The sequence below is a fragment of the Camelus ferus genome, chromosome 15 (assembly GCF_009834535.1).
Source record: "Camelus ferus isolate YT-003-E chromosome 15, BCGSAC_Cfer_1.0, whole genome shotgun sequence".
Taxonomy (NCBI): Eukaryota; Metazoa; Chordata; class Mammalia; order Artiodactyla; family Camelidae; genus Camelus; species Camelus ferus.
The window spans coordinates 22,356,439-22,381,082 of record NC_045710.1 but is presented as its reverse complement, the minus strand read 5'-3'; the positions used below and the strand labels follow the sequence as shown (position 1 = coordinate 22,381,082).

The 24,644-nt window shown below is 34.3% G+C and overlaps 1 protein-coding gene across 4 annotated transcripts in view; it reads left to right on the top strand.

Annotated features, from left to right (window-relative positions):
* Positions 1-24,644, top strand: part of MEMO1 (mediator of cell motility 1) — a 105,142-nt gene that overhangs the window by 69,271 nt on the left and 11,227 nt on the right. For 2 of the 4 annotated variants that reach the window (XM_032497314.1, XM_032497317.1), the window contains one exon: positions 16,421-16,563. The exons of 1 other annotated variant lie outside the window; for it this stretch is intronic. In XM_032497314.1, the coding sequence (XP_032353205.1) occupies positions 16,421-16,563 (143 nt within the window). Of the gene's footprint in view, positions 1-16,420; positions 16,564-21,353; positions 24,640-24,644 lie in introns of those variants that run through there. One more of the 4 variants, XM_032497315.1, reaches the window with a different exon arrangement.

Sequence of the window (24,644 nt, the reverse complement as noted above, 5' to 3'; positions counted from 1 at the left end):
CATGATCACAGAGGTGAACAGCCAATAACACTTATAACCATTTTGTACTCACACAGCCATTCTGTTTTTCACTTTCAGTACAGTATTCAGTAAATTACATGAGGGATTCAACACTTTTTTATGAAATAGGAGTTAGATGATTTTACCCCACTGTAGACTAATGTAAATGTTCCTAGCACATTTAAGGTAGGGTAGGCTAAGCTATGATGTTTAGTAGGTTAGGTGTATTAAATATATTTTCAACGTATGATGGGTTTATTGATACTTAACCGCATTGTAAGTCAAGGAAGATCTGTATTTTTCTTAGCTCTTGGCTGGGTCCTTTGGGCTCTTGGCTCTGCTTTCCTAGTCATTTTTACTTTTCTGTAAGAAAAGGGCCTTGTTTGCATCTGAGTAGCTTTAGTCTGTTTCATGTATGTGACAGTTTTAAGAGCCTAAAGGCCTCTTTTCATTTGGAACAGTGTTTTAAATTCAAACTGATAAAACTCCGTAAACACTTGAGTTTTCTGTATATCAGATTGTAAGTGCAGTCCATTAGACAAGAGTTTCACATCACTTCTTTCTGAGACAGGATTCTCTTTACTCTAGATCCCAAGTTAGGGGCCTGTTAAGTCTTAGAAGTCCTTTTACCTGCCTGAAAGAGTATACAAGTACTGTCTTAAGTCTTCCTGAGGTCTTAGTGAAGGGTTTTACAGATGTGGTATTATTTTATTTTAACATTTAAAGTTTAAAATTTTTATTTTTTATACAATTTTAAAGGTTACTTTCTATTTACAGTTGATTGCAAAATATTGGCTATATTCCCCATGTTATACAATATATCCTTGAGCCTATCTTGCACCCAGTAATTTGTACCTACCAGTTCTATATTACTCCTCCTCCCCCTCCCCGCTGATAACCACTAGTTTGTTCTATCTGTGAGTCTGCTTCTGTTTTGTTATATTTACTAGTTTGTTGTAGTTTTTAGATGCCACATATAAGTGATATCATACAGTATTTGTCTTTCTCTGTCTGACTTATTTCACTTAGCATATAACGCCCTCCAAGTCCATCCATGTTGCTGCAAATGGCAAAATTTTGTTCTTTTTAATGGCTGAGTAGTATTCCATTGTGTGTGTGTGTGTGTGTGTGTGTGTGTGTGTGTGTGTGTGTGTGTGTGTGTGTGTGTGTATGTGTGTGTGTATGTGTGTCTGTCTGTGTGTGTCTGTGTATGTATATGTACCTCCCCCTGTTTGTGTTCTTTTTGATGATAGTCATTCTGAAAGGTGTGAGATGACCTCATTGTAGTTTTTATTTGCATTTCTCTAACAATTAGCGATTTTGAGCATCTTTTCATGTGCCTGTTGGCATCTGTATGTCTTCTTTGGAGAGATGCCTATTTAGGTCTTCTGCCCATTTTTTGATTGGGTTGCTTTTTTTTTGATACTAGGATATATAAGCTGTTTGTATATTTTGGAAATTAGTCCCTTGTTGGTCACATCATTTGCAAATATTTCCTCCCATTATGTAGGTTGTCTTTTTGTTTTGTTGATGGTATCCTTAGCTGTGAAAAAGCTTTTAAGTTTAATTGATCCCATTTGTTTATTTTTGCTTTTATTTCCACTACTGCAGGAGCTGGTTCAAAAATATATATTGCTGTGATTTATGTCCAAGTGTTCTGCCTATGTTTTCCTCTAGGAGTTTTATAGTGTCAGATCTCACATTTAAGTCATTAATCCATTTTGAGTTTATTTTTGTATATGGTGTTAGAGAATGTTCTAATTTCAGTCTTTTACAGGTAGCTGTCTAGTTTTCCTAACACTACTTATTGAAAAGACTATCTTTTCTCCATTGTATATTCTTGCCTCCTTTGTCATAGATGCAGATGTAGTTTTGTTTTGATAATTGTGAGCCCATGTTCTTGGTAGCACCCTGGACTTGAACTTTCTCCTTACGCTGTTTCTTTGACTATCTGTAGAAGCTAGCAGTGAGAAACAATTGTTTTCCAACCAAGCAACTCCTGGTTAGAAATACTTCTTTTAGTTTGAGATTTACAAATGTTAGCCACTGTATATAAGAACAGATTAAAAAAAAATTTCCTTTGTACAGCACAGGGAACTATGTTCAATATCTTGTAATAACCTTTAATGGAAAAAATATGAAAATGAATATACGTATGTATATGCACGACTGGGATATTGTGCTGTACACCAGAGACAGACACATTGTAATTGACTGTACGTCAGTAAAAAATTTTTTTAAAGAAATACTTCTTTTAAATTCTGCTTATAATTCTTTAAAGTAAACAAAAAATTTATTGAAATACAATCGCTTACAATGTGTCAATTTCTGGTGTACAGCACAGTGTCCCAGTCATGCATACACATACATATGCTTATAATTCTTTAGCTCGTGCTTTTCTTCTTGTATCTCCTCTTACTTGGCTGTAAGAAAGCCACTGACATTTTGAATATTTTGCCTGGAAATCTTCTTAGCTAGATCTTTGGGTTCACTAGGTATGTTTTCCATCTTCTAAGTTACTTCATGTGACAGTTACACTAGTTATTCTGCCAGTAAGTAATATGGGTCACCCTTTTCACCTCCTATAGCAGTTTCCTTACTGCTCGTCCATTTCTAGTCTACTTGTTGCCCTTTCAGCTTCCCTCTGTCTCTGTGTCACCGAAGTCCGTATTATATTTTATGTTTCTGCTGTAGTAGTACCATTTTTTTTTTGTCTCAGTTATCTATTGTTGTATCACCTTATGGTGCCTTTCTTTTTGCTTATAATTTTTTGGTCTAGAATTTTGTTCAGGGTTTAGTGGCAACCACTCATCTCTGTTTCATCTGTTGCCAGTTGAGACAGATTGACTTAGGCTGAGGGCTCTAAAATGCTCTTACTTCCTGTCTGGGACTGTGATGCAGGTTGTCTACTGAAGCACCTTAGTTCTCATCTTGGTGCTATCTCCACTGTTGTCACTCTTCCTTCAGGGCCTTTCTCTGCACATGATTTTCCTTTCCTGTCGGGCTGTCGTGCAGTACATGGCAGTTCAGAGTAGCAAGAAAGCAAGTAGAAACTTCCAGTCCTCTTAATATCTAGGCTTGAAACTGGCACAGTATCACTTATGCTACATTCTACTGGTCAAAGCAAGTCAGAAGTCTGGTTCAAGGGGAGGGAGAAATTGTACACCTAATGAGAGGAGTGGCACGAGTGTTCAGAGGTGGGAGGGATTTAGTGATTATAGTTGTGGGCAGCCTACCACAGTACCACCTGTGTTTCCTTTCTCTGGTGCTTTCCTAATTTGTTCCCTGCTCAAGGACAGCTAGTCTACTCTGTATCTTCTGTACCCAGCTCAGTACCTGGTACACAAAAGGATCTCAGTAATTAATTGTTGAATAAATTAATAACAGTCTATTTTCAATACTTTTGTTAAATATTTTTCCAAAAATTAGATCAAAATTTTTTATTAACTGCTTTTCATGTTATGAATGTATTTTTATGTCATTTTAAAACTTCTTTTCATTGGTCATACATAGGACTTTCTAGTATATGTCTATGTAATACTTCAGTTAATTGACCATATAATTTTTAAACTTTTCCCTCATTTTAACTATTATAAATAATTATTGCAGGTTTAAAAAAACTAAATAGCTAAGTTATTATTTGTAATTTTCTGTGTATTTTAAACAGATTTTAAAATATTCATTAGAGCTTTTTAAAAAATGATGAGTAATTTAAAGGAGAAAACATGAAATGACCCATAATCCCCTTGCTCAGTTAACTCTGTTGACATTTAAAAAATGGATATACGTGGGTTGTCCCCACGCCAGCCAATGGCCGGCCAGTGCCTTGGCTGAGGAGGTGAGGTGGGCCCGGACACCACCACTCACCCAGTGGGCCACCTGGGTCCTGCCATGCCTCCACAGCCAGAAAAAAAAAACAAACTATGGATGCACATGGTTTACAAATGTAAACAGTATTGAGAAGTACAGAGTGAACAATGAAAGCTTCTCTGCTTCCCCTCAACCAGTGTTTATTGAAAGTAAAAATTATGCATCTGCTAACATGTATGTGTGCATATGTCTATGTATATATATGATTTATACATACACGTTTCTTTGTGTAAATTAAAAAATACATACACAAGATTATATCTTAAGTACTTTATTCTGATCTTTTCCCATACTTTATCTTTGTCAGAATTCATGATTTTTACTGTTGCATATAATTGCATTTGAGAGTTAAGTTAGGATATATAGAAATTGTCAATCTTGAAAAAACGATTTACTCTTAAAATTAACAGCATTGGATTTCACTTCTTCCTTTTCTTTGTGTTTTGCTCTGTTCAGTTATATAACCCTTCTCCCCTGCCCCTTATTCCTTTCTCTATATCATCCCCATTTACTCTTTGCTTGCAGTTTAAAATTTTAATTGATTTTGGGGGTAATTTACATACTGTAAAATGTGCTCTTCATGGCATAGAATCCTATGCTATAAGTATTGATAAATGCAGAGTTGTAAATATCCACCATAGTCAAGATATGGAACAGTTGCTTTGCCCCATTTTCAATGCTTTTTGTTCAGGAAAAATGTGCAGAGTAAATAGAATGCTTTAGTAATTTTCGAAGTGTTCGAGAAATATGGCCCTGTAAAAATGTTCATCTTCACTGTAAAAATGTCATTATTATCTTTTTAGCCATATAATACTTTTTGTTACTGCTAATATTTTGGAATAGGGACACCTTGAAAGCACAGTACAGTATATTCAAATCTGTTCCGTCTTCTCTTTTAGGTTCTAGCCAATCTTAGAAATTCATCGTGGTTAAGATTTGATAACTCTTAGTAGTTAGACCGTTATATATTAAATAACCTTGATTTTGTATCATTTATCCAGATAATTTAACCTAACTCTTGTAATTCTTTTTTTTTTTAGCATGCATGAATGCAGGACCTCATGTATGCTAAGTATGCAGCTCTGCCACTGAGCTATTACCCTCCAACCGTAACTCTTTTAATTCTTATATTTATTCATATTGATTATATTTTTGAGTTCCCTGTGTGAGGGAATTTTATTAAATACTATTAACTAAACAGTTTTTCCTGTTTGTATTATATTAGTATAATACATTTGTTACAGTTGAACCAATATTGATACATTATTATTAACTAAAGTTCAGAGTTTAATTAGGGTTTACTCTTTGTGTTATATAGTTTATGGGTTTCTCATGTCATGTATCTACCATTAAAGTACCATACGGAATAGTTTCACTGCCCTGTGCTCTGCCTAATCATATTCTCCCCTCACTCCACCTCCATCCAGCCCTTGGTAATTACTGATCTTTTTATGCCTTTATAGTTATATACTTTGTGAAATATCATATAGTTGGAATTGTGCAGTATGTAACCTTTTCAGATTGTCTTCTTTAAGTCAATAATATATTTTCATGATTCCTCCATGTCTTTTTATGGCTTGATAGCTTATTTCTCTTTATTGTTTTTTTTTTGTTGTTGTTGTTGTTATCTTTTGTTTTGAATTAATAGATATTATTTCTTAAAGCAGTTTTGGGTTTATGGGAAAACTGAACAGAAAGTACAGAGAGTTCCATGTACTCCCTCTCCCCAACACACAGAACTTTCTCTATTACTAATATTCTAAGTTTGTGTCTGCACTTACTACAATAAATGGACCAATACTGAGACATTATTATTAACTACAGCCTGCAGTTTACATGAGGATCACTCTTGCTGTTGGATGTTCTGTGGGCTTGACAAGTGTATGATGACATGCATCCACCAGTATGGGATCATTTGGAGGCATTTCACTGCCCTGAAGTCCTCTGTGTTCCACCTGTTATTTTCTCCCTCCCCTAGGTCCTGGCAACCACCCATCTTTGTACTCCCTCCATAGTTTTGCCTTTTCCAGAATGTCTTTAGTTGGAGTCACACAGTTTTACCAGTTAATTGATGTAAAAATTTATTGTTTTTAAGGTGACATTTACTCTCAGAATTTAAAAATCTTGGTTAATTTGAGTTTTTCAAATGTTAGTAGAGTTGCCTAATTGTAATTGTACAAGAAATGATGAGTAATACAAAAATCGGCAAAGGTTGTGTGTTTCCTGAGCATATAGCCTAGTAGGAGAGATAAGAACTATATAAAATTAATATAATTTAGTTCAGTAAGTGCAGTTGAGTTTATGGGAGCAGAAAAAGAGGTTGTAGACAGTAGCTGAGTTAGGGGAACACAGAGAAAGCTTTATGGAGAAGATAGTATTTGAGTAGACCCTGAATGAAGATGGCTGTAATTTTCACAGAAAGGGCAGAATTTTTTTTTGTGGGAAAGGTAGTGCTGTAAATACAAAGTATAGGAGTAAGAAAGCCCGGGACTTATATTAAGAGCAGAAGACTGTTTGACTTAGCTTGTGGGAGTTGCAAAAGGCCGGGATAGTAACTGAGGCCTATCTGTAGGTGTTTTTGGTTTGGCCTGCATAGTTATAAAAAGCTTTTTGACATATATGAATACTTTTAGTTGGATATTGGTTCTGCCACTCCCTGTTGTCTTTTACCTCATCCAGCTTTTCACACATGTATGATATCAGCCTGGGACTGGAGACATTCAAATTGGTGACCTTGTAGATGCATAGTCAGAGGGCCAGGATTAGAAAGTTGGAACAGTAGTGTGGGACCAGATTAAGGAGGGCATTGAATGTCAGTGTATGAATTTGTATTTTATTCCATGATTGGTATGGAGCTACTGAGAGGTCCTCAGCAAAAGGAGGAGATGATTACAACTTGACTGTAAGAATATTGCACTTAATGGCATGATGGTACTGTGAAGGATGGATTAGAGTTGAAAGAGATTGATAGAAATAGTTTAGAAATCATGGGGTGATTTGAACTAAGGTAGTGGTGCATAGGGTACCAAACTGAGCAGATTATAGGAGGCGTTCAAAGGTTAGAATAAATAGAACTTGGTAAATGTTTCTTTGTGGGAGAGTAGGTAATTTTAAGACAGTGCAAAATTTTTGACAATAGTATGCCATTATCAGAGAGGATAAAGCTGTAAATTTTAGATGTAAGCTAGGTGTAATTTTAGGAGACATAGGGCATGGAAATGTCAACTTGTTTCTATCAAAAAATTGGAATTTCTTTATAATTCTGAGAGCAAATGTGGTCAATTTATCATAGGACTATTTTGCTTCAAATGGTTGAGTTTTCTTTAATAAAGTTTATTTAGTATGCCTCTCTAATTTCTGAAATATACTTGCCTTTGTAAAACCTTTCTTATCAGTATTCCTGCCAGCATAGAAACTCAGAAAGGTATAACTTTAAAAATTAATTTTGATAATCTCATTAGATTCACTTAACTGAGCAAACAGTAAAGATTTATAATGACTTAAGTGTTAATTTTAGTTGTCATTGACATCTGGTTTACCTTCTTCCTTTGACCTTTCTTCTTCCCCTTTCTCAGTGCTTTGGCTCTAGTTGATGTTTTCTAGATCTTTTTCGTTTATTCTTTCTCACAGTCAGAATATTCTGCATAAAATATAAATGTGCATGTCCCTGTTGTTGAAGGTGGATCTGATTAAGAGGAAAAGATGAGAGAAATTCTTCCTTATAGGGCTCTCTAAAACTCTGCAATTATGATTCCTTTATGTCACCATGCCTTTAACGCCTGTTTCAAAGGTTCTACAAGCAGCCTAATGTTTGCAAACTCACTAGAAGGACTCAACAGTTGTATTCATGACTGTGGTTTAGTGGAAAAGATATGATGCACAGCAGGACTGGCAAGGGAAAAAAGACGTGTCGGGCAGAATCTGGCAGAATCCAAGTGCATGCTTCCAACATTCTCCCTCCCATAGGGGTGTGTTGAATAGAATGTGGATCCTCCAGCACTGTTAACACATGTACAGTGTTTAGCCAGGGAATCCTGCTTTAATATTCAAAAGCCAGCATTTTTACTGGGGGCAAGTCATGTAGGCACTTTCTGCCTGTGTGACTAGTCACAGCTACTGAAATTCCAGACTCCCGGAAGGAAAGCAGGTGTTTACCATAATCACATAATTTATAAATAGTCTAGATAAGCTGGTACAGTGTCCCAAGAGGGTAAAACAACGTTAATCAACATAAGGAATGTTGGCAAAAGCCAAGTTCCTAGGTGTAGGCGAAGGGCCAGTCTTACAAGCAGGCCATTCTAAAGACTGCAGCAACAGATCTTCTGTGTTAACTCTCTTGCAAAATTCCCATTCTGTTTTCCAAATTCCAGGGTGCCATATTGCCATTTCGAACTTTCTGACTTTTGGACTTGCTTTAAATGCCATCTTAACCTTTGTTACAGCTTAGGTTTGTACTAGATCTTAAAATTTTCCTTTTCTTTCTGATTGTGGCTTCAGTCCAGGTCTTCAGATATTAGAAATGATCACAGAAAAGTAAGGTATGTTTTTGTGTAGTTATTCTTTAACAGATTGGAATGGCTTGTCTGTGGAGATAAAAAGAAAATTGAAATTTTCTACCCCTGTCCAGCTTACGTGACAGCCATAAGAGCAGTGCTATTTTCAAATGTGTTCTTATTGTGTGACTTTTATACTCCCGGTTATTTGTGTATTCCTGCATATGTCTTGTCTTTTTTGTTGTCATTTATTGAGATTTTAGAGCAAACATTGTCTTTCTTTATATATTTGAGTTTCCCTTTTCCATGAACATTGATTCCTTCTGAGTATTACCTATACTTCAGGAAGAGAGCATTTTTTAGAATTACAGAACATGGAGTATTTCGGTAATAATAAGTAAAAGTTCTTTGTTGGTTGTAATGGAACAATTTTAGTTTCTATAACCATGAAACGGTTGAGCAAGAGGTAGCATAAGACATTTGGGAAGATTGGGATGCATTTCATTTTTATCAGAGTAAAGATTTTTTTATATTTATCTACACATGTTTTGTCCTCTTTTTTTTTCCTGTAAATATTTTCTATCTAAAAAGAGGAGAGGAGAGTAAATTATGTACTAATATTGTTGTGGCAATAGCTTCAGCACCTCAGGGATAAGGATAATTTTTCTTTGGACTGGCTTGTTTATAATTTGTTTAATTCTCACCTGAGAAGCTCTGGACGGCTTCTAAAATCGTTGGGGTATTGGAAGAATTTGTATAGAAAAGAAAATTCTCATCAATGTTATTCAGGGGAGAAATTATTCAAACTAATGCCACAGAATAAGCAAGTAACTATTTGTATACAGTATTTCTTCTAGTTTAAAATTTCATCAATTTTAAAGCTTCAGTTATTTATATACCACTGCCACACCACCAATTATGTTTTCTTATCAATTAGAACATTTATATTAGAATTCACATTTTTATTTCTTGTGATGAGGACTTTTAAGATCTACTCTTAGCAACTTACAAATATACAATACAGCATTATTAACTATAGAACAATATTAGCTACAGAATTCATATTTTTATATTAGAATTTTTGCTTGGAATTTAGACTTTTTGTGCTCTGTGCCACTAAGAACATTGGTGATACAGTGATACTGTTTTTGAAGAGAGTGTTTCATTATTGGTTCTGGGACTTAAATTCTTTTTAGTCTGTTACATATCTTGGATATAGTAATTTTCTGAAGCATGGGTTAGGGTATAGAACAGAAACAGATGGGCTGAAACTTTCCTCTGCATCACTCAAGTGCCCACAAGAGTTTTGTAAGGTAGGTATTAGTAATTCTTTTTTTTTTCTGACAGTTGAAGCTCAGGATAGTTTAAGTACCTTGCTACAGGTAGCACAGTTTGCAAGTGGCAAAGATAGATTTTCTTCTTTTTTAACAGTTTTATTAAAGTTTGAAGTATGATTTATATCCTGTAAAATTCATGCACTTAATAATACAGCTCAATGATTTCTAGTAAATTTATTGAGTTGTATAGACACTCTTGCAATCTAGTTTAAAAACAACATTTTTATCACCTGAAAAAGAAACCTTGTGTCCATTTGAGAGCAGTTCTTTTGCTCCCATTCTCAGCCTCAGGTAACCATTTATTTGCTTTATGTATCTGTAGATTTGTATTTTTTGCAAATTTTATTTAAATAGAATCATACAAAACGTAGTCTTTCATGTCTGTGCTTTTTTCATTTAGTGTACTGTTTTCGAGATCATCCATGTTGTAGCATGTATCAGTAATAGATTCCTTATTATTGCCAAATAGCTATTCAGTTATATGAATATACCAATTTTGTTTAGCCGTTTACCAGGTGGTAGATATTTGGATCATTTCCATTTTTGATTATTAGGAATAATGTTATAAACATTCTTGTACATGTCTTCATGTGAACATATGTTTTCATTTCTCTTGAATAGATACTTGGGAATGGAATTGCTGGGTTGTAGGATAAGTCTGTGTTTTAACTCTTAGAAACTGCCCAACTATTTTTCAAAGTGGCAGCACCATTTTATATTACAGGAGCAGTGTGTTAGGGTTTCTCCACATTCTGGCCAGTACCTGTTATTGTCATTCTTTTTTATTACAACCATTCTGACAGATGTGTAGTGTAACCTCATTATGGTGTTAAATTTGCATCTCTCCAGTGACTCATGAAGTTGAGCAATTTTTCATATTAGTCATTTGTGTATCTTCTTTTGTGAAATGCCTATTCATATATTTTGCCCTAGTTTTGCCATAGTTTTAATTTGATAATTTATCCTTTTACTGAATTGTAAAAGATTTTGTGTATTCTGGATACAAGTTCTTTGTTCATATATATGATTTGCAAAGATTTTCTCCCATTGTATATGACTTGTCTTTTATTTTTTTAATGGTGTCTGTTGAAGAAGAAACTTTTTTTTAAATTGAAGTATAGTTGATTTACAATGTTGTGTTAGTGTCTACTGTACAGCTTAGTGATTCAGTCATATATATACACACACACAAACATTCTTTTTCATTATAGGTTATTACAAGATATTGACTATAGTTCCCTGTGCTATCCTGTAGGACCTTCTTGTTTATTTTATATCTAGTGGTTTGTATCTGCTAATCCCAAACTCCTAATTTATCCCCCCCCCCGACTTCCCCTTTGGTAACTGTAAGTTTGTTTTCTATGTCTTTTGAGTCTGTTTCTATTTTATAAATAAGTTCATTTGTGTCATTTTTTTAGATTCCACGTGTAAGTGATATCATATGGTAGTTTTCTTTCTCTTTCTGGCTTACTTCACTTAGTATGATAATATCTAGGTCCATCCATATTGCTGTAAATGGCATTCCATTCTTTTTTATGTCTGAGTACTATTCCTCTGTGTGTGTGTGTACAGCACATCTTTATCCAGTCATCTGTTGATGGACAGTTAGATTGTTTCCATGTCTAGGCTATTGTAAATAGTGCTGCTGTGAACACTGGGGTGTGTATATCTTTTCAAATTATGTTTTCTCTGATATATGCCAGGAGTGGGATTGCTGGATTATATGATAAGTCTATTTATAGTTTTTTGGGAATCTCCATACTGTTTACCATGATGGCTGCACCAGATTGCATTCCCACCAACAGTCTAGGAGGGTTCTCTCTTCTCCACACTCTTTCCAACATTTATTGTTTGTGGACTTTTTAATGTTGACCATTCTGACTGGTCTGAGGTGATACCTCATGGTAGTTTTGATTTGCATTTCTCTGATAATTAGCGATATTGAGTATCTTTTCATGTGCCTATTGGCTGGCTGTGTGTCTTCATTGGAGAAATGTCTGTTTAGGTCTTCTGCCCATTTTGTGACTGGGTTGTTTGGTTTTTGTTGTTGTTGCGTTGTATAAGCTGTTTTAATATTCTGGAAGTTAAGCTCTTGTCAGTTGTATTGTTTGCAAATATTTTCTCCCAGTCCGTCGGTTGTCTTTTTGTTTTGTTTATGATTTCCTTTGCTGCACAAAGGTTTATAAGTTTGATTAGGTCCCATATGTTTATTTTTTCTTTCTATTGCCTTGGGAGACTGACCTAGGAAAACATTGCTACAATTTATGTCAGAGTATGTTTTGCTTATGTTCTCTTCTAGAAGATTTATGGTGTCCTGTCTTATGTTTAAGTCTTTAAGCCATTTTCAGTTTATTTTTGTGTATGGAGTAAGGGAGTGTTCTATCTTCATTGATTTACATGTAACTGTCCATGTTTTCCAGCACCACTTTACTGAAGAGACTGTCTTTTCTCTATTGTATATTCTTGCCTTGTTTGTCAAAGATTAATTGACCCTAGATATGTGAAGAGCAAACATTTTAAGTTTATCTTTTTTTTTCTTGTATGGCTTCTGCTTTTGGTATCATATTTAAAAGATCTTTGCCTAACCCAAGGCCACAAACTTTTTCTCTTCTTGAACAGGATCAGCAAAGGACAACAGCCTGGAGGTCATGGCTGTCCCACAGCTTGTTATTGTAATGTTTTACGGGAATATAGCCACACCCACTCATTTGCTTATTGTCTGTGGCTGCTTTCTCTTAACAGTGACAGTTGAGTAGTTGCTACAGAAGTGTATGGCCCAGAAAACCTGAAATATTTACTTTATGGCCCATTTCAAAAGATGTTTGCTGAGCCCTGTTCTAGAAGTGTTACAATTTTAGTTTATGGTTGTGTCTGTGATCTAGTTTGAGTGAATTTTTGTGTATGGTATGAGGTAAAGGTCTGAGTTCACTTTTTTCATATGCAATTGTCCCAGTACCATTTGTTGAAAAAGCTATCCTGTAAGTAATGACTCATCTTCCTTTTGATGGTTTTAAGATTTTTCTCTTTGTCTTTGTTTTTTATCAGTTTCATTAAGGTTTATCTAGGTTGAGAATTTCTTTTCACTTATCTTACTTTGGGTTATTGATTTTTTTTTTATCTGTAGATTAATGTTTTTCATAAAATTTGGAAAGTTTTCAGCCATTATTTTTTCTCTATTTTTACTGTACCTTTTCTGGGACTCCCATTGGGTGCATCCTTGTAAGTTTGATGTTGTCTACAAGTCTCCAATGTTTTGTACATTTTTCTTCAATCTTTTTTTCTCTCTTCTTCAGATTGGATAATTTATTTTATGTTTAACTTTACTGATTCTTTTTGTAATATTAAATCTCCTCTTCAGACCATCTAGTGAATTTTTCATTTCACTTGTTATACTTTTCAATTCTAAAATTTCCATGTGATTCTTTTTAATTGTTTGCATTTCTTTGTTGATTTTGCTATTTATTTAGTCATTGTTATTATATATGTATGTATACATTAAACTTATTTAAGCATAGTAGTTTCCTTTGATTCTTTGAACATATTTATAATAACTTTTAAAATCTTTGCTAAGTTTAATATCTGGTCCCACTTGGATACAGCTGCTATTGGCTCTCTCTCTCTCTCTTTTTTTTTTCCTCTCCTGAAAATTGGCTTTCCTTTTTCTTTGGCTTACAATTTTTTCTTGAAACTGGACTTTTTACATAGTAAAATAGCAACTTTATTCTGACTTTATTTTTTCTGCAGGCAGTAGTAGTGGTAGTTGTGGTTGTTTTGTTAATTCATTTTTTTAAAGTTAACTTTCATGGACTCTATCTGCACAATCTGTCTTTCCCACAGGGTTTGACTACTTACGTGTCTCCTCAGCTTTTAAAAAATTCTTATTTATGTTTTTCATCCTGTCTTTCTAGAATTCAGCCCCTGTGTTTGCATTGCTTAGTGCTTAGCTAGTCCTTGTTGGAAGATTGTGCTTAAACACCATAAGCCAGTATGGCTTTTACCCTTTGTGGGTTTTGTGTGTTTTGGGGAACACATTTGAAGTTCAGGCTTTTTTCAAGTTTGCCTTCTTTACTTTCTGCTGGGTCTTCTCTTGTCTCCCTGCACATGCGTGCAGGTTTCTGGTCAGCCAGAGGTGTGTGAGTCTTGTGCTTGGTCTCTTTTGGGTCTCCACTTTCCCTTGTGCATGCTTTCTCCTTCCCAATTACTTGGTATTTTGGAGGAGCTTAGGGCCGTATTGACACACGTGTGTTACCTCCTAGTCAGCCAGGTTGTGTGGAGGGCATCAGTTCTCTCCTCAGAATATGTGAATTTATCAAGTCCCTCTGTGACTCTCTCTTTTCTGGAATCTCCCTGTTAAATTTCTAGGTAGTCCTCAGGTTTGTGGCTTGCCTCAATTGGTACGGTAATCTCAGGCTACAAAATGGCTGCAGGTTTGTCTGTTTCCTGCTGTGTATGGGTATTGTGCTCTGTGCTCTTCTCCAAATCACAGTCAGCCCCCTTCAGCAGTGCAGCTGCTGGTTTTCACAGCCAGCCTCAACCTTGCTTGCACCATAATGTTGGTGGAGCAGGGGAGGGGCTAGGGGCAGTTCCTGGTAAGATGCCAGACTTCCAGTGTTCTTCCCATGAAGTTCCATTTATCTTTCATGAGGCAACTCTTCTCATTGTATTTTGGCCTTTGGTTGATTTCTAGAACACTCCTTTTTTTTTTTTTTTGGTGGTAGTTTTATCCAATTTTGTAATTATTTTTTGAGGGTGAGATCTTATACTCCTTCATCAGGAAAGACCAGCTTCACAACTTGTATTCTAAAACCTAAGAATGTTACATTTCAAAGTCAAATGCTCTTTTCTCTAATCCATGTTCTGTGGGGATAGAGAATAATAGGTAATTTTTTAAAAAAGAGAAGTGACAAAGGGTGGATGGTTGAATCTTGACTCAAAGCTTAGATTTCTAAGTGGCATGAGACTCACCTCTGTATAGGTAGCTCAAACTCAGGTTAATTGAATGGTGTGGTGGCTCTTGTGGAGAGTTGACATGTTATTTCTTCCAAGTGAGCCACATAATATTGACAAAGTACTTTTCTCATAGTATTCCTCAACTTTGTAGCAGTTTTATGAAATAGGTATTGTAATTACGATCATTTTATAAATAAGGAAGTAGATTTTTTAGGTTAGTGACTTACCTGTGCTCTCACCGTTTATTTGTATGTGATGGAGGCAGTACTTGAGCCCCTTTCTTCTGGCTTCTTGTTTTTTTATATTCTATATACCTGCTTCCCTACTGTGCCATAACAACTGACAGACTCTTCAGTGATCTTAGTGTATTTATTTATGTACATAGTACTTGAAGTAAGAACAGTTCATAACCCTCTTCTTGAATTTTTACTAGAGCTCAGATTCTTTTCTTCCAAATGATAATCACTCTTAAGTTACTTAAGAGCCCCTACTCATTCATGCAGTTGTTATGCAAACTGGTAAGAGTCAGAGAAAGAGATATTCCATGGCAGCTTCCTCTGCCAGCTTCCTCTTTTTTTCTTACTCCATAGATGCAGATTCTGCCCAAGAAGCCCCTGCATTGCAGAGGGACTGGAGATCTGTATGATCTGTTTATTTCGCAATTGACAAGGGTAAGGGGGCCTTTTTGGGGGAGGCGCTTGGGTGCCCTGAATTTAGCTTTATGAAGCTGGGCTAACATTTATTTTAATAATACTTAAACTTAGTATTTTTAAAGACCCTTTTAATGAATTCTGTTTGTCCTACATCAATTAAGTGCCAGATTATCATATTTAAGAGCTTTTATTATAATGGTGATTTTTTAAAAGAAAGTCCTTTTCAGAACAAGTCCAACAAACATATGATCCATGCTCCTCAAATTCCAAATCTGGGACCATATAGAATATAAATAATATTGAATATATGGAAGGAAGGAAAATTTCAGCACATTGAAATACTTAAAAGATCTGTTTCTGTAGCCCGTCACAGTTATTTGTAATTAATCTGCTCTGTTCCTTTTCCATAAATCTTTCAATCTGTAGAGTGAAAAAGGGACTTGTGGATATGCCATAAACATTGTGGATGGGCGTGGTGTTTTTCCTGCTGCTAGAAGTTAGTATCTGCTTCCTTGAATTCTGTGTCCACCCTAGATGCCAGTGAAATTCGAGTGTGTCTTCAGACTGTGCTGTACCTGTTTATTAGTATAGGTGTAAAGTGCAGTTGGTGAATCTTCCGGGAGCCCAGATAAATTTTGTAGATGTCACTTAGCAGGTTTATAGAACAAGTGCCAGAAATGGTGGTGTTTATATTAGAATAGAGTTAAAATAAGTAAGGAAGAATTTTATTCTCTTTTAAAATTGTGGAAGCATTGGGCAGATGATCGTAGCTTTTATGGGTAGTTGAGAAGACTTGACTTGGTGATGGTCTGATGGACTTATTCTTACGTGTGAGGATATCTTTATACCTCGTAGTAAAATAGCTTTGTTTATCTAATAAAGCATACTGTACATTTCTGTAATTTAAAGAGATATGTTTAGTATTCTGTACCTCTCATCTTTTTAAACGGTCTTTTAAACATCAATTTATAGATTTTAAGAGATCAACGCTATTATGTATATTATCCTTTCCACTATTAATAAATGTTCCACTTTTTAGTGCCAACACATTGGAAAACTATTTTTATTCTTAGACTTCTTAAATGACTTTTTTTTTTTTTTTTCTGTTTTCTTTAAGCCATAAGGATGAGTTTACCATTATTCCTGTACTGGTTGGAGCTCTGAGTGAGTCAAAAGAACAGGAATTCGGAAAACTCTTCAGTAAATATCTAGCGGATCCTAGTAATCTCTTTGTGGTTTCTTCTGATTTCTGCCATTGGGGTAAGTTCTAGATTTTAACATATCATGGTAGTTATTATATACTTGAGGTTAAAGTTTATCTTTTCTTTCTAAACTCTGATTTTCAGTTCTTTATCACTTTCCTTGAATAGTTTTACTTTTAGCAACGATGTTCAAAGGTGAATAAAAAAGTCTTTTGGTCATTCAAAAAGGATGAGATTGTAATAGGGAATTATGGACACATTTCCAAAGGCGACTGGTATAATTGGATTCACACTGTGAGGGCATCCTTGCTTAGACACTTAGATTAGTGGAAGTTAAGTTCTTTTAACCCCATTTCCAGGTAGAGTTGTGTGGTAGATTCTCTGAAGTTAGTTTTCTGGTGGATAAAACAAATGTTCTGTAGAATATAGAAGAGCACTGTGTGCTATGCCAGTCCTTTTCCACATTTCCTTTTTTGTAATTAGTCTTTTTTCCTTTCCTTTTCCCCTTTGGTGCTTAATTTTTGCCCATAGTTGCCATGAGTTTAGAGCTACCCTCCAGAGATTGCAACATGCTAGCTGTCAGCGCTCTGGTCTTCGTTAGTAATGGTTCATAAGGGTAGGGACTCCTGAGAGATTGTTGTTACTATTGTGAATTAAAAGAATATGGAAGCTTCACAGTGAATCGATCATCAAGTGAGACGTTTATGGATGCCTCTTTTAGGAAATTTTGTTTTTTGAATTCTTTGCATACATTTTACTCTCATTTATCCATTACTGTTGTAGAATATTTCTGAGTCCTATTCCTTTTAGGAATACTCTTTGATATATTTATTTACGGTTTAAGGGTGCCAATATTTGTTCATTCTTCAGTTATTTCTTTGATTTTGGCGAAAACATGAGGCTCAAGACCATAAATTTCAAGATACAGTGCTAAAATGGCCAGGAAAACATCCTTCATGAGATACAGGAAATACAGGGAGCCCTGGCTTTTACCTGTCTTACCCATTAATTGCTAAAGTCGATTCAACATTTAATGGGCCTGGTTAGGCTGGTTTCTTCTCTTACCTCTTGCTATGCTGTGAGTGGCTTTGAGATTTCAGTTCAGGAGAACGTCTCCCTAATGGTATAGAAAAGTGTTTCTGTTTGAGGCACTGATTTCTTAGCTGAGGCTGATTACCCCCTCAGGAGACATGTGAAAATGCCTGGAGACATTTTTGATCATTACAGCTGAGGTGGGGATGCTGTTGGCTTCTAATGAGTAGAGTCCAGGAAAGCTGTTAAATAAATATCCTGCAATGCACAGGACAGTCCCCCACATCAAAGAGTTATCCTGCCCTGAATGTCAGTGGTGCTTAGGTTCGGAAGCCCTGGTTCAGGGTATGCAGGTACCTGTGCTGCTTTGCCAAACTCCTTAAAAGGCTCTCAGGGTTCTTTAATAACAAATTCTATTACCTATTTTGTTTGCTCCCTTTGGCAGAAGTTTTTTTTTTGTTTGTTTGTTTTGTTTTGTTTTGTTTTTATGGTTATAAGTATATTAGTTAGACCTGAGTAGGTTGATACTTGAAAAGAGTTCTTTTCTTGGGATTTTTGAAGTTTAGTAATATAACTAGAGAGTATTGTTATTGAAAAAAGGACTCATTTTCTTAGTGGTATGAATTTGTGCTGATAATGAAGTATGTCCATATGTTTTAGAAGTTAAAAATTCTTGAAGCATGTGCCCGTACCTTCTTCATTTTTAAGGCTCTAATGAATCATTTTAAATCAGTCTATGATTTAAATAGTTTGTTCCCCTGATACTGTTCTTCAGCGACCAGGCTCTCCCTCTAGGTTGGCATCATGTGCAACCATAACATAAATCCATATAAAATATGAGTAGATGTTTTAATATTGCTCTTTTATGTAGACTTTTTACCCCACTGATGATGAGAAAGCAAACAAATTCTAGTCTACTACTATATTTAAGTACAATGTTGAGAGAGAAAAAAAATTTTGTTGTATATTCTACCTAAATCCTCAAAAAAGTAATTTAGGCCGTTTGATCTCCTTATTTCTTGAAAATCTTGGAATTTAAATTGCAAGATAGAACTCAGAGTTTCCAAAGGTTGATAATGTTAGCTTATGGGAATCATGTAGAGACTAAAACATATTTGTGTTTACATTTGCTGGTTAAGTAATAGAACTTTTCCAAGGTTTTTTTTTTTTTTTTTAGTATCACTATCACTAACAATACTCATTAAGTGCTTTGTTTGTACTTACAGAAAGCACTGTGATAATTCTTGTTAGGAAATTTGATGGAGGTTTGGGAGTAGGTGGAAAGTGTTAGGTGGACACTATTCCAAACTTGGTAGACTCCTTTCTACAATAGTAACTGTCTTTCTTGTAAAGTAAGCTTCATGTTCTGTTCTACATGCCTATTGAAATAATAGGAATCATTGGCTAGTTATGGGTTAAACTGTCTTTACTTAGAAATTAAGTTTCATATTTTTCAAATTCATGCTGTAAGGGCATTGGTCATCTTTCCTAAATTAATGAGTTCTGTATTTCCATCTCAAAAATCTAGCTTTTTCTCACAAAGATAATACTTCTCTTTTCAAAGGTGCTGTACAAGTTGATTTTACCACACCAAAGTAATGATAACACTGAACTCTAAATCATTTCACAGGAAGGATTCATTTCCTCAAGTACTCAGAGATCTTAAAAGTTTCATTGAGTTAGGATTCTTAACGCATTCCAAATTTCTAAATAGCTGATTTTTGAAGAAAAATAACTTAATTGATTATGGTACGGTTGACATATTACTCATATATGTAGTGGAGTTTTTTGTTCTTGTTTTTATTGAATAATATGGTAGAGTACTGGTAATGGTGACATTTTTCATTTCTAGTGGGCATTTCTTTTTATGTAATGTCCAGCTTCTGTGAAAAATAAAGTGAGAAAATTGGTGATAGAGACAGTTGGGAGACCCACATGTGTATAATTAAAAGGGTTTGCCTTGTCAGCCTTATTTATTAGCCAATGTCCATTACCAGACGACTTCTTTTTTTTTTTTTTTTCCTTGACAGGGTGTTTTGCTTTAAAGACTGTTTATCTTTAAGATCTCGTTTAGCTCTTACTTAGACTTGAAAGAGATGTTAGATAAAAAGTAGAAAGATTAAAATACTCTCAAGTTTTCTTTTTGGGTGAGACACGCAAAGGGAGAGTTGGGAACCTAGATTTTATTGTGCCTTCTCTGTCTCTTCATTTGAATCCTACCCTCCGCCCCCATCTCCTGCATCTCAGTTCCTACCTTTTATTTTATAATTAGTCAGCCCAATATGATGATGTTTCCCCTGGTAATATTTGATTATACTTCTTTTCACCTTTCCTGCTACTATCAGGAAGAGTGGATTAAGTGAAAGGACATTTGCTTTTAGTATTTCACTATTACCATGGTTAAGTAATGTCCCCATAATTTGTGTACTTACCAAGTTCCACATCCTATAGGATGGCTTCATAAAGAGAATTTTTGTTTGGACCTTTTTTAGTTTTTTTAATTAGTAGAATTTTTATTCTATTTTCCTAAGTTTCATTTTTGCTCTTCTCCATGTAGACTGTTAGTATTTGTGTTTTCTTGATCTCCCTGAACTTTATATTTCCAAATTCCAATTATTGACACCTTTCATTAACATAACTCTCAGTTAACTTCTAAGAAGTTTCTAAATGAAACTGGATCTAACAGAAATTGATTCTTTAAAAGCAGATTTATGCTTCTATTTAATTTTCCTTTTATGGTGGTTTTAAGTTCAAATCAATTTCAATAAATTTATTTGGTAAATATTAGTGATAAGTTATATTACTTTGTTAAAATGTGAATAAAGTTTATTCTACAGTCACTTCAGTAATTTGGTACTTTTATCTATAAACTTACATTTGTCTAGGTTTATATAATTTCTTTTTTATAAATATGTGCCACTTATTAAAAATGGCATTCTCCTTCACTATTTATGAAGTTTATATCTTTATTCAGATTTCTGGTTTTATGTATATTAACAGGTGATTATTCATGCATACGCTTCTTCCCTCCTGTTAGTCTCTTGGATGTGAGGGTATTACTATTTTCTAAATATTTAAATTGGTTTGAGTGCAAGTTAGCTAATTCCTGAGATGTATCTTATTCAAGCTTTCATATTTGTCTTCTCAAATATTTGTACATACTGATTTCACATATTTAGGTCTTTGATCTTTTGCAAGTTTGAGAGAAAGCCAGTACTTTTGCATTATAACTAAGAATCCAGAATGAAAGGATTATAGTATTTTGCTTATAAAAATTACCTTACTTGATGCTACTTAGATAATATTTTCTTTATAAAATACATGTTTTTCTTTGGCAGTGATTTTAATTATGAATGCCCCCAGTTTAGGTCCTTAGTATAAAATGGCCTAATAATCTTATCTCACAGGTTGTTGTGAGGTTTAACTGTACTATTTGAAAAAGTTTTAATATATAAAGTGATTAAGTAAATGTGTAACAGTATAGTTTTTACTGGACATATGTCTGAAAGTCTGTCTTACTGACTGATCTTTTGAGAACTTTATAGAACAACTTTCTAAACTCATTGTTTATTTCTGCAATCTAGTGTATAGCTTAACATTGAGGTATTTAATACTTTTTTACCTTTTGTTTTGAGGTATTTCAAAAGTAGCTTTGGTTCTTGTATCATTCATTGTTATGTTTGTCCTCATTAGTTGATTGTTGTGTGTTAAACAGACATCCCTGGAGCTTATTCTCCACACTCTGTGAATCCACTCATTAATCACCAGTCACCTTTGGAGATGGGAAAATTACTTACCTGTATTTCTTTTTCTCAGAAAGCGTGCTCTGGAATGGATTCACAAATGAGCTACCTTCCTTCCCTCAAAGAGTAAGGTTTCTGCTTTACAGGATTTTTTTCTTGGGTTATTTTTCCTCTCATCTTTTGAATTTGAAAAGAACTGAGGGAAGGCACCTGAAGAAACTACTGACATACTCAATAGGGGAGTTCCAAAGCTTGTGCTGCCCCTAGGGGCAGTGTCAATGGCTCTTAAAGCTAGAAAGCTCATACTTGGAGTTGAAACAGGGGCTCAAAGAATCCATTTTCCCAGTGTACCTTCTGAAAGGATAAGTTTCAGGTAAGTAATTTTCTCTTACTATGTGATATGCTTTATTCATACTTATGAAAGTTCGCAAGTCCAGTTCTCCAGGTACATAGGCAACTGTATTTGTCAGTTTAGAGGCATAAGCTTTACTGAATGTTAGAAATAATGTAAAACAATGTATGTCTGCTAATGAGGTACATGAAACCATATATATTTTAAATCAACAATATTTAAAGATGCATTTTTGAGCAATATATTGTGCTAGTGTTGTCATTTCTTTTATTTCTTATTAAACAAAATCTTGATAAACTTTATTTTTTAATAATTAGAGACAAAGAAAAGAAATTTTGAAAACAAATTCAAAGTATTGTTTAACTGAAGTTGTGTGTTTGTGCATGCACACACATATGTTCATTCAGATGTACATATATACCTTTAGGCTTAGATGATGGCAGCTCTTTACTTCAGATTAGATGCTTTCTTTAAGTATATCGACCAGAATGAATTACTCAAGTAATTTTGAAATATTCGAATAGTTAAAAATATTATCATGAGACAGTTTGAACTGTTATAAGTAAGATATTTTTTCAGTTTAGTAGTTACGTGAGTGTGGATTTAGCTTCTTAACTGATAAATTCTACAGAGCTTATCAAATATTTCTGCTCAGTTCTTCACTTACTAAATGCCAAGTGACAACTAAAGAGTAGTAAAAAGTAGATAGTAAAGTATTAAACATTTGCTTATTGATATTCTCTGTACTTTATCATTATTAAATCATGTTGATTTAGTATTTTAAACATTCTGTGTACTCTCTTACTTCAGAAGTAGTTTTTAAGTGAAAGTTATGTTGAAAATGGTTCATATGAACAAGGCAGCATTTTAAAATATAATTATACTTTTGACTTATGATTAAGGCCGTTTTGACCAACTTCACCTATTTGAAGCAGCAGCTTTGAACTTGGAAGTAAGCAGAAAAGACTTTTGAGTAGCAAATGTCTATCATAAAGTACATGAATTTTCTTTGTACTTGAGAGTAGCAGTCTTCAGATAAGACAATCATGTTCAGGTCACAGGGATTATTGACAACTAAAACTAACAGTTATCACCAGAAGCAAGAAAAAGAGAATGTGTTAATATAAACTTGAAGCAGTTTAGGTTCAAAGAATATTCATCTTGATTTCTTCCAAGGGTATTACTCTTACACTAGTGTTAGTGAGTTAGAATTGTCTGGTCTAAGATTAGTTTTTTAATTGTTTACTCATTTTAACAAAAGATTTTGGAACTTTGAAATAGAAGTAGAAATCTAGTGCCATTGAGTTGAATCACTAAGTTACTGTGACAAACTTTAGATTTGGCTTTGAGCTTTCTGACAGCCGTCTGGCAAATAGGAAAAATAGGGTGAATTATATAGTTCTCATTGTTAGATAGAAGAAAGTACATACATTCTTTAAAGAAAAACAAAGCTATACCTAACTCAAAATTTTGAAGGAAATGTCTGATGAGTTATTTAATGTAGGGGCTTTGAGTGATGAATTGTCAGTGTTTTAAGAATTTTTTTAGTGCAACGACTGTAATGGATTATATAGTTATGGCAACATGCAGTAATCTTCAGTGTTTACAAAAAAAGATTGTTATATTCAGAATGCAGATAATTGTCTCAGAACCCTTGATGGCTTGATTTTGGGATATCATGAATTGTAAGATGCAATATTGATGTAGAAATGGCTCTTAGGGGAAAATAAGAACTGCCACATTGAGTAGTTGTACATGTTAATGTATGTGAAAAGTTAATATGTGAAAGTTAAAGGAATATGGCATATTGTAGAAAGGTGACCATCAAAGATGATCAACGTCAACAAATTAAAGAAATGTTAAGAACTGCGATGTGTGGTTTTTCTGAAAAATGACATCAAAAGAGTTTTATAATTTTGCATGGCTGATTATTTATAAGACTTTTTTTAGTAAGATAAACAGAAAACTTAAAAATCATAATTATCCAGCCAAAGAAACCCATCTCCTCAGATGCAAGGATAATAATTGGATATGTGAACTTTGCTCTGAAACTGAAGCACAAGGCACATAGTGTGTGTGTACATGGTTAGGGTACTCTAATACCTTTACAGTTGCATTTTGGTGAATCTTTAAAAATAAGGAACATTAAAGTAATGATGGAAAATAGGTTTAGATATATCTGAAATGTAACAATCAGTTGAGTAGTAATCTGCAATTAATTATGAATATGTTTCACTTCTGGCTTTCATATGACTATAGCAGAATTTATCACCTGAGCCTTTGGTTTTCTGCCTTCTTTTTAAACTTTTTCTATTTAACCCTTTCTGTCCTTTGGAGAATACCTAACGTTGAATGTTATGTGCTTATACCCTTCCTTGTTGAGATTTTGTTATCAGAGTAGGACTATTTGTTATATTTACAATTTTGTGTATCCGTCACTTTAAGGAACTTGCATTGATCCTTTTCCAAGTAGAAAGTTTTGCAAAAATCAGAAATTGTTTTGTCGAGGTCATAACCATCACACAAACTACATATGCATATATCTCTGACCTACGTTCTTTTTTTCGGAAATAGAGATCAAATCGTTGCATTTGTGCAGCAAAAGCTAAGCTTTCATTGATTTGTTACATTGAGATAGTTTCTTTGGGCCAAATTTTCTTGAATCATATTCTTTGGGTTTACTTTCCATTATAGACTGATATAATATGTTTAACAATGCTTCTAACTTTTAAGCTGTTTTGTTTCCTTAGTGTTTTGTATTGCTCGTGACTTTAAGGTTTTACAGTTTGAAATAGTTTTTAACATCATAAAACACTGGTGCTGTATCATTTCTTTACTACCTTCCCAAATATGCCTTTTATTTTTATGTACAAGGGCTCTTGGGAATGATTCTCTCAGAGGCTTAAGCTGGGCTTTGCCTTCGATGAGAACTGAAATTATTTGGTAAGCGCTTGCTTTCTTTTTAGCTTCTAATTTTTCCCTATTTTATTTTGTACATGATATTTGTTTCAA